At 37.0% G+C, this 11,262-nt stretch overlaps 1 protein-coding gene across 1 annotated transcript; it reads left to right on the top strand.

Moving 5' to 3' along the window:
* Window positions 1-139: 139 nt before the first annotated feature.
* LTN1 (listerin E3 ubiquitin protein ligase 1) lies at window positions 140-7,342 on the top strand (the record flags this gene model as incomplete). Its single annotated transcript, XM_010190453.1, has 9 exons — window positions 140-353; window positions 645-882; window positions 1,798-1,872; window positions 2,780-2,966; window positions 3,429-3,600; window positions 4,731-4,951; window positions 5,459-5,653; window positions 6,284-6,451; window positions 7,226-7,342. Coding segments are annotated over 9 exons (1,533 nt in total), but the record flags the coding sequence as incomplete, so codon positions are not given.
* Between the last annotated feature and the right edge of the window lie 3,920 nt (window positions 7,343-11,262).

Genomic DNA, 11,262 nt, shown 5'->3' with positions numbered 1-11,262 from the left:
CGCCCAATCCCCATTTTAAAATGTTTTTTGCAATTAAGTCTTCTTTGAAATTACACTTTCTGGTATCAACAGAGAATGTGAAACAAATATTTTAAGCATATTTATAGTTAAGAAATCTTCCTCTTATTTTTTCTCCTAGACAACAAGTGAAAACCGTTCGCTTTATCACATCCCGCTTGTGCAGATTTTTGCTTGTGCCAGTTGTGACTTGGCATCTGCTCTTTGCGCTTACTTTGAAGCTGCAACTCCTGAAATGACTGAAAAGCTTCCTGTGAACCTGATTGGTGAATGGAAAGAATTCTTTTCTGAAGGAATTCATAATTTACTGTTACCTTTGTTGGTGAAGGTCACAGGCAAGTATACAGCAAGGAGTGTAGTAGCGGTACCTCTCGGGCTACTCTGAAATAAAACTTGACAGGCCATATTTTTTGATTTATAGGAACAATATGACAAAATAGCTTATAAAAGCTCATCTTTTTTGAACACTTGTGTGCTATTTAGTAAAGTACTTTCACTTAACATTGTATCTTTTAAGATTAGATGTATTCTCATAACCAGTGTCGTAAGTTGTTTCTAGTAATGCTTGTTTAGGGTTATAATCCATACATTCAGTTTCACAGCTTGTCTTTCTCTGTTTTAAATAGGAGAAACCAAAAATGCATCTGAAGGCTCCTTTCAGAACTCTGTGTTAACGTCTTTGGGTGAAGCTCTAACATACATCTCGAAGGACCAGTTGTTAAACCATAAACTGCCAGCGAAGTTTGTTGCAGGCCAGAAAACAAATCTTCCAGACAAACTCCAGACCCTACTAAATACATTGTCTCCATTGTTGCTTTTCCGGGCTAGACCTGTGCAGATTTCTGCCTACCATATGTTGTACAAGTAAGAATCAACAAATTTCTCACTGTCCTCACCTTTCCCTCCACCTTCTTGTTTCTTTTTATTTACGTGGACTTGCAGATGTGTTTAACAAAGTCATGTTCCATTATGGTAGGAAATCTTTAACTAGGAAATTTGTGTTCTGTGTTAGAGAACATTATATAAAGCTATGAATGCTAAATTCAACTGTAAAAGTACACTAAATATGTACTGAGAAATTTTACTGTGGTACATGAGAATACCATTTTCTGTACCATTGTTACATAGATAACAGTATTATAACTATAAAGCTATTTATTTTTAGCCTCTGTTTTAACACTCGCAGAATCCTAAAATGTAAACTGAAATATTGCACTTGATCTGGGTCTGATGGTATCATTAAATGGTACGACCTTCTTATTTTCTTTAGTTTAGGAAAGAAAAATGAAGAAAGTGACTAAAACTGTGTAGTGTTCTTGTAAACTTTTTGGATATCTGTAATACCAGAAGATAAAAACCAGAATTTGAAAAGTAGAGTGTACTTTTGCTCAAAACGCAGATTGCAAGGCAGCATAAGAAACTACCGTTAACTTTCACTGATACTGAGGTGTAAAGTTGCAATAGCTTTATTCCGAGGTGGAGAAGTTATTTGAGGATGTTTTAGCAGTGTAAAAGATCTGGAAAAGAGCTGAGCAAGGCTACATGCTTGTTGGCTACTGCCATTCAGGAACCAAATTTGCAATGGTGACGTGTCTCTTAAAGGTTCTGTGTTGTTATTAAGGATAATGTGATCCTTGTGGTCCCTTTCAACCCTTTCTATGATTCTATGAATAATTGTCATTATTTTACTGCTTGTCATTCATGTTGACACTGATAAGCGAAGAACTATGGATACCATGTATGAAAACTAAGTCAGATTTCCTTTCCGTATTTCTGTAGATTGATGCCTGAATTGCCTGAATTTGATGATGAAGATCTCAAATCTTATGGTGATGAGGAGGAAGAATCAGCATTGTATGTATTTTTTCCTCTTTTTTTTTTTTTATGGCTGTTTTCCATATTTTTAAAATGTGTTACAGGAGTTGAGATTTGCAGCAAGGTAGTCGTCTGTCGGGAGATGTTAAAAGAAAAAAAATGACATGGCTATGACAATAGGGTCATAAATATTGAGCATATTCAATACAATTGGTTAAGTCTGCCTTTGTGCTAACACTGGAAACAACATTTACAGTTGTTTTCTAGGTATAGTTACTAGAGTAAGTGCAGTGTAGATGCTCTATATTGTACAATCTTGACAGATTTTTACTGGGCTGCTGTGTTCAAAACGTGTCCAGCAGCACAGGTAACTTTGGTTTCTTGAAACTCCAAAATTGGCCTGGCTGTTTTATACAGCTTTGAATCTGATAAAGTCAGCAGTTTGAAGAGGGAATACGGTAACTGATTTAAAAAAAATAAAATGAAAAAAATTCTACCTCAGCCTAATGATTAGTCCATTTCCTTACTATGGAGTTGCAGAAGGCCTTTTAATCCAGTGCCAAAGCCAACACATTCAGTGATTAGGAGAGCCGTTGTTCCCTTGCTCCTTTGTTGGTGTGACTTGACAAAGGAAGGAAGTAAACCGCCTGTCCATGGTGTAGGTTAAATCAGCTCAGCCGTAGACCACTTTCAGATTAAGTGATCAGCATTCAGTTTCTACTCATCTTACAAGAGGTAAAAACTCCTGCTTTCCATTTCAGGAAAAAAAAATAAAATGTAGCCTATTGTGTGAACCTGAAAGTAAATTTTCCTGTAATAAAAAGCCCCTTTTGTATTCTAAATGCCTGGCTTTACTAACAGGTTTCTGTGAAAGCTGTGAATATAAATGGAGTTAGTGCTCTGCTCCAGATTTGAGTTTACTATGCCAGATAACATTTTTCTCTAGATCACCTCCAGCAGCTCTTATGTCTGTCCTGGCCACTCAAGAACTCCTGCTAGAAAACATCCTGGAGTGCATTCCAGTTGGAGAATTTGCAGTTATTCAGCCCCTGAGCGATGAGTTCTGCCTTGTTCTAGGGTATCTCCTCACTTGGAAGTTAACATTAGCTTTCTTCAAAGCAGCTTCTTCTCAGGTAAACGTTTGGACTCTTTTCCTTTTAACTGAATTTTTTAATGTGCTTATTAGAGTTGAATCTTGAAGTTGTATCTAGCATTTCTGTTTTTATTAAATTATGTGTTTTCCTAGCTCTTGTTTTTGTGGAATTAGTGGAATTCTGAAAGCACCAATAGACTTAGATTTCTGCACTGCAGTAGTTAAGGATGGTAATATTAGAGTAACAAAGAATTAAGATTCATCAATAGATGATTCTTTCTGGCATTTTCAAACAAGTTTGCTACATTTTATGATCTTATAATCATTCAAAATAGTGCAAAGAACTAAATCACTCTTCTAAACACTTGTTCTGAATCACAACTTTGGTTTTCTTTTCTACAGAAACGTAGTTGCATTATTTGCAGAGTAAGCTAGTTTGTTAAGTCTCATCTGTATCTTCTGTAGTTTTATTTTTGGTTTTGTTTGTTTTTAACACTCTCAGCTGCGAGTTCTCTACTCACAATACCTTAGAAGAACTAAAAGCTTGAATAAACTGCTTTATCACTTGTTCAGGCTAATGCCTGAAAACCCTGTCTTTTCTGGGCCAACTTCAGAAGTTCCAAATAAGGACACAAAAACCTTCTTTACTGAAGAGCTTCACTTAGATGTTAAAGGTTAGTAAAACTGTATTCGTGCGTTTGAGAGAGTTTTGATATTGCTGTATTTTCTGCTTAAGAATATATATTGAGAGACTCTTACTGTAAAATAGATACAGACACACAGACAAATACATATATTTATAAATCTTACGGTAGGACTCCACATTTGGGGCTTAACCGAAGTTGAAATATTTATTAGAAAAATCAAGGAAAAAACCAAAACCAAACTAACCAGGAAATGCTTAGATTATTCACTTAGGGCAGAAATAACACGTTGCTCCTATCTGAATGCTGAATGTATGCAGAGATTCCAAAATACTAGAAATGTGTGATCTATTCTGGGACTTCTCAATTTCTTCTAGATTTTTTTAAATGCTAAATGGAATTTTTATTTTTTTTCCTTTTATTTTAATACATAAATAAATCAAAATAAAATACAGTTTAATATTTTTTAAAACGTTTGAGATGTTAAATTGTGTGTTGTTTTTGTCACACTGTTCCGAAGACCCAGAGATAATAAACCATGATGAGAGAAGGTAGACTGTTGGGGTTTTTTTAGCTGAGAAACATGAAAAAGAGTACTAGTTTTGAAAATATCTTCATTGAGGTTGTTATTTTATGTACCTGTATAGATGTAAGCAAAGATACTGAGTTTTCATTTCTCAGTTTTTTGTTTGAACATCACTGTATATTGCAGAACAATTTACCTGGATGGCAGTAGGAAAGAATTACTAACATGACATAGCAAGAGAAAGATTTCCCTTATCTCTTTATGCACTTCTGTAGAACACTGCGAACCTCAAATGTGCTCCAAACATCTTACTGTTTGTTCACTCCAAAGTGAGCATTTTGCAATTTCTAGAATGGAAAATTATTCTTGATTTCTGGTAGTCCACTTAAGGTTCATCTCTAAATTAGATGAATTTCCAGTTGTGAAGTGTTAGCCTAAGAAACAAAGAAACCAGACGGACGGAGAAAGGCAGAGCCAAACAGTAACTTACCGTAGCAAATACAAAAGGAGCACGTACATGAAATTCCAGTTACCACAGTTACGTTGATATCAAAATTTTTGTCTGTGGTGTGGAGGAACCAACATTTGTGACTCATATGTTGGAGTATTTTAACATCATTTCTTTCCCTCCCAGGGACAGGAGTGCTGTCATCCCAGATTCCACACTTGGCCTGCTCTGTGTACCATATAACGCTGAAAGACTTGCCAGCCATGGTCAGGCTTTGGTGGAACAGCTGTGAGAAACGTGTCTTCAATGTTGTAGATAAATTTACAAGCAAATATGTCAGCAGCGTGCTTTCTTCACAGGAAATATCTTCTGTTCAGACTAGCACACAGTTATTTAATGGCATGACGGTTAGTAAGACTTCAATTTTTTGCAAACATTTTAAGAAACGTTACTTCTCAGAACCAGGCTGTGTTAGTGTTTTATACGATTGCATTTTTGTTGTTCTGAATGACTGATGAAAACATAATTTAACTTGGTATATTAAGTTGATGATTATTAATATTATGTTTCGGAAAAAAAATAGAAAAGAATGGGTTTTATGATGATGAAGAAGTTGAGGTAAGGGGAACATAGTGCTGTCAATATACTTCTTTTAGGTTTATTAAAAAATTTAATCAGTCAGTAGATTGAAAAATCGAAAAATGGTTGGTAATTTCTTTTTGGATTGCCAAGATACGACTGGATTATTATTTTCATTGTGAAAAGTGTTTTCTTGGTCTAAAAAAAGAATGTGTGTAGTAAGGAATTAATCATTTTTATATATATGTGTGTGTGTATATATGCAAAAACCAAACTAGAGATGGTGCATATCTTTCTGTGGATTTTTTTTTTTTAACATGTACATTTTCTTATAGGTAAAGGCTCGATCTGCTGCACGGGAAGTCATTGCTACCTATTCAGTTGATGATATATTTATTGAACTAATAATACAGCTTCCATCAAATTACCCACTGGGTTCCATAACAGTTGAGAGTGGAAAGAGGGTTGGTGTGGCTGTACAGCAGTGGCGCAATTGGATGCTACAGTTAAGCACGTATCTTACACATCAGGTGAGTTTAGGGACTAAAGCCCATAGTTTTGAAAACTTAACAGTCCCGATAATAGAAAAATATTCCTAGTAATGTAATATTATTTAGATTTGTATGATGGATCTCCTCAGTAGATCTCAAAGGACTTCATAGAATTGGTCACTCTTACCTTCTGCTTTTCTCCAGATGCTGAAACAGAGAGGTATAATTCCTGTTAAATCCACAGCCAAAGTTGAGTATTTAGGTCTCTTAAGATACGGGCTAGTGTTTGCCCTGTGTTGCAATGTCATCTCAACTATAATTTGAAGAAAACAAACAACACAGTACACTAAATTATCTAAAAAAATTGGTCATTGCTGAAGTTGCATCATCTGTGGTTAGAGTAAAACAAAACAGGGATGGAAAATTTTAAAATCCCCTTTTAAGTGCTTGTCAGTGCATTCTTTTCATTGTGATGAGTGCTTGCATTTCCAAAGATTAAACTATCATCTGTAATTAATGTGTTGACCTTATAAATTTCTCACTGCACATATGGCATATAATTTCAGATTGTAAAACCTTTGAGCTTTGTTTCCTTCATGTGCGTATGAGTAACAGTAAGAATATTCTGAAGGAATTCTACAGTATTAACAGCTCTTTTCCCTCTGTTAGAATGGAAGTATCATGGAAGGCTTATCTTTGTGGAAAAATAATGTGGATAAACGTTTTGAGGGTGTTGAAGATTGCATGATATGTTTTTCGGTCATTCATGGTTCCAACTATTCTCTTCCCAAAAAAGCTTGCAGAACATGCAAGAAAAAGTTTCATTCAGCTTGCTTGGTAAGTACCTAGACTAAATGTTTTCAAATAGGCAAAATACCCATTTATAGTTTGAGTCAGGAACTTCTATTGTAATACCATCAATTCTCCATTATGTTGTTAGAGTATCTGGGATTAACTGAACTCATAAATTATTTGTATGGATTTTGTACTAAGCTGTTGGGGCATGCAATGAGAGCAGGGTCTCTGCACTTACCTCGTTACCGATAATAACTATCCATTTTGTTCACTAAGACATAAGCCATTACGTAGGGTGTAGCAACAGCATTTGTTGTTATCGGCTCAGATATGGAAATAGAAAAAGTTAAATTTAAATTTATGCAGCATGCTCTTTAATAAACTATGCTGATATGGATAACTAACATTTAACTATATATCCAAGTTATCATAGGCATTGGTTGTATGATTGCAGAGTATACTGGAACAGGTTGGCATCTGTGTTGACCATAGAATGGAGGAGTTATTGCTGCTTTAAAAATGCCAGCTTTTTATTCTAAAATGGGACTGGATAAGAATTCCTTTGTATCAGGTTTTTTAGAATGAAGCTTTAGTATAGTGTGTGTATGTAATATCGTAGAATCATAGAATGTGTTGAGTTGGAAGGCACCTTTAAAGGCCATCTAGTTCAACTCCCTTGTTATGGCTTTTTTTAAAGTATAGTTAATGTTTTGATAGTTATATTCATTGGCAAATAATAGTTGTCACTGGTGATAAACCAGCGCTCCTGATATTCAGCTTGCATTTGTATAGTAAACAGTTGTATTTCTCTTTCAGTACAAATGGTTCACATCCAGCAACAAATCCACCTGTCCACTCTGTCGAGAGACATTTTTCTGAAAACAGCCTTTCCTCTTTCTGTGAGCTAAGTAATACATGAAGAGAAGACAATAACTATGTTGAAAGGAGCTAACTACTTGGAAGAAATGTCAGTTCCTTTAAGTTCTTGACTAGTGAGATATGACACGTACTTTACCTCTGGACTGTTTTTTGTAAGTTTGAAGACTCTTCTTTGATATAAAGAAATATATAAGAATAATTTATTTTCATTTGTATATTTTTAAGGTATTGAGATATGTTAAAAATGCAGAAATAATTTTAGAGTTATGTCTGAAAAGTGGTGTTTAAGCCACAGCATAGTTGATTAAAACCTCTTATTTTAGGGATATTCTAACATGGTGTTATGCACTTAACCCAGATCATACCTCTTAATATAGCAGGGGAATTTAACATAGGTGGTATAAAGACTTGATTTTTTTATTATAGTGTGTTCATAATAGCTCCTCTTATGGGGGAAAAAAGAATATTGCTGCTAGACATTAAGGCATGGAAGTAGGGTTATAACCTTCTGTTAAAGCCTAAAATTTAAACATAGCATGCTCTAAGTTACCATGTTGATAAATTGAGCTTCCATCCTTTAATGGTCTCATTTTCCCTAAAACCTCAGCCATCTAGCACCCTAAAAACATGAAAACTCAGAAGCCCAAGTAAGTAGAGAGAGTACAATCATTCCAGCATGACAATGGAAAACACTACCTGTTGGTTGCCTATTGGCTTTTAAAGAGAAGGCACATGCACTCATCAATTCTTGGTTTTGTTACTTCAGTCAATGTCTTCATTAGCTGGCAAATTAACTATCACCAAATCTACACTGTACTTCCACTGTCTCATAATAATGAACATGATGCATCACTACTTACTGTTGTCTTCAACTTTAAATTTTTCATGCCTTTTTGTTTTTTTAACAGTAGTAGTATACGAATATATTCTAACCTGGATGGTATTTGTGGCAGATTTCTTTGAAAAGTCAATAGAAGGGGAGGAATAAATTACTTCTGTCAGTCTCTGTAGTCTCTGAATTGCTGTCTCTTCATCTGTGTGATAAACGTTCAGAAGTCAATCGTATAAATTTTCAGATGTCCAGTTTATAGTGTACTCAATTGGTTGTACCTGAACAGCAATTTTTTTTAATATTCTGTTGGTCTTTCTTGAAGTGAGAGCTCTAGAAATTATTTTTAGCTGTTGTTCAAAATACAGACTTAAATTACCAGGTAACACTGGGCTTCCAGAAGAGAAATTTCTTGACGTATTTTGAGAACGAGAGAATGGAAAGGATTTAAAACTGGTATTGAGAAGGTCTAAGTGAAAACACAGATTTAAGGAGCAAGCTGTATTGCTTTCATAATTATGGATACTCAACCTCCAGGATTGTCCCTAGTGTATCACTTTGTTTCAACCAAGACTAGTTATCCTAAATTACTTATTTGCAAATTCAGTAACTGATTTGAAGGCTAGTTGTGTTTAACCAGGTATTGCTTGAAAAGAGCCATCTTAAACTCCTCTAGCAGACTTTAACTTGCAAATTTTCTACCAGTAACAGCCTTGTGGAGAGCTTTGGCCTCAGTTCTGGTAGAACAAAGAAGTGAAGGCCCTTGCAAAGCAGCAGTAGGTCTTTTGACACTGGTACTTGCTGACAGAGATGTGCCTGGGGAGCAGAATTTTTGCTTGCTTCTTGCCAAGTTTGACACTCCTTTGAAAGCCTGTGTGTGCCATGCAGCTTATTCTCATGTGCACTGAATGCAGGAATATCCCTCCCAAAACTCTCCAGAAACAGCGTTGCATTCTTTGGTCTTCTAGAAGGGAATACGTGTGGCCTGGCAATGCCACATGCAGACAGACCTCTGTGTAGACATAGCAAGTTTCAAAATTTAAGAAAACAAAAAGAAGTTACCTGGCTTGTTACTGGTTCCCAGTCTTCACCAGGATAATGGGAACATAATAGGAATCAGTTCTTACAGAACTCACCCATGCTCTTGGATTGCATTTTGACAAGTGCTTCCGCTAAAGTTGCAGCACACAGCAATACAGTGCAGCCAGGAGAACTGAGTGATGATTTATTAAAGTGGACACATACATTTTCTTGTCCAAATATCCAGTGGTTAGACAGTCCAGTGCAAGTCTTTTTCGTTGAAAGCATGTTATGTATTATTACATGTTCTGTTCTGATCTTCTGTTCTGATTTTCATTATTCTGTCCTTTATAAGTTAAAACCACATATGCTGATGACCATCGTGATCTACTGTGCCAGGTGACTGCCCTTTTTTGTTTTAGATTACCACTTTTAAAGCTAATTATTTAACTGGAACTAAAAGCAAGGTAGATTAACTAAAAACTGCTTTTGTTAAAATGGTAGTTTGATTCTATTATGTGTTTTGACTACATCTTAAAATTATCTTTTGGTGTTGTGACTTTTGCTCAACAACCTAAAATTTGTTAGCCAAAGTAGTTAACAACATAAAACTAGAGCGGTCTAAGGATGACAGCATTTTGGTTCAAACAGCTCTATGGCTATAATTATCACCTCAAAACCCATGATTCTATGTAAAGGCAAACTGGCTAAGTATAAAACCCCCTCTCCTTGCAGTTTTGTAGGGGAGAACTGAACAAAAAAAAAGTGTGGCTTAGCAAAGATCTTCCATCAGGTCAAAAAGGTTGTAGATGTAGGAGGCAGTCGAACTGAAATACGACTTCTCAAAACTGACTAGTTGGTAAGCTGCACGAACAAACCTTCGCTTCAGTTCTTCAATGGAAACCTGTGGAAATGTTATTTCACAGATGGCCACAAAGTTTACTCTCAGTTTCTCACCTTTGGCATTCCTTAGACAAGTGTGGTGGGTTCACCCTGGCTAGACACCAGGTGCTGGTCAAAGCCGCTCTATTGCTCCCCTCCTCAGCTGTAGAGGGGAGAGAAAATATAAAGAAAGGCTCATGGGTTGATATAAGGACAAGGAGGGATCACTCACTAGTTACCATCATGGACAAAACAGACTCAACTTGGGGAAATTAGTTCAATTTATTACCAATCAAATCAGAGTAGGATAATGAGAAATAAAACCAAATCTTAAACCACCTTTCTCCTACACATCCCTTCTTCCCAGGCTCAAGTTCTCTCCCAGTTTTCTCTACATCCTCTCCCACAGCAGCACAGGAGGACAGAGAATGGGGGTTGCAGTCAGTTCATCACATTTTTTTTGCCACTTTCTTCCCCGGCTCCAGTTCTTCATGAACTTCTCCAGCGTGGATCCCTTTCATGGGGTGCAGTCCTTCAGGAACAGACTGCTCCAGTGCAGGCTTCCTATGGGGTCACAAGTCCTGCCAGCAAACCTGCTCCAGTGTGGGCTTTTCTTTCTCCAAGGGTCTACAGGTCCTGCCAGGGTCCTACTTCAGTGTAGGCTTCCCATGGGGTCACAGCCTCCTTTAGGCATCCATCTGCTCCAATGTGGGCTCCTCCATGGGGCTGCAGGTGAATCTCTGCTCCACTTTTAACCTCTGTGGGCTGCAGGGGGACAGCGTGCCTCACCATGCTCTTCACCATGGGCTGCAGGGGCATCTGTTCCAGCACCTAAAGCACCTCCTCCCCATTCTTTTTCACTGACCTTGGTGTCTGCGGAGTTGTTTTTTCACACTCTCACTCCTCTCTCCCAGCTGCAATTGGTCAGTTGCACAGCAACTTTTTCCCCTACTTAAATACGCTACGGCAGAGGTGCTACCACCATCACTGATTGGCTCAGCCTTGGCCAGTGGTGGGTCTGTCTTGGAGCCAGCTGGCATTGGCTCTATCAGACACAGGAGAAGCTTCTAGCAGCTTCTCACAGAAGCCACCCCTGTAGCTCCTCTGCTACCAAAACCCTGCCATGCACACCCAATACAGCAAGTTATTCAGAAGCTAAGAATCAAAGTCTTGAGTCCCAGTCTCACTTTGGTCAATGAAACACATTTTTTCTGGACTCATAGTTTCAAGTATTAGAATTTCT

This window comes from Mesitornis unicolor, unplaced genomic scaffold, assembly GCF_000695765.1.
Source record: "Mesitornis unicolor isolate BGI_N332 unplaced genomic scaffold, ASM69576v1 scaffold14018, whole genome shotgun sequence".
Classification (NCBI taxonomy): domain Eukaryota; kingdom Metazoa; phylum Chordata; class Aves; order Mesitornithiformes; family Mesitornithidae; genus Mesitornis; species Mesitornis unicolor.
The sequence above is the reverse complement of the archived record's forward strand: the minus strand, read 5'-3'. Positions and strand labels throughout refer to the sequence as shown.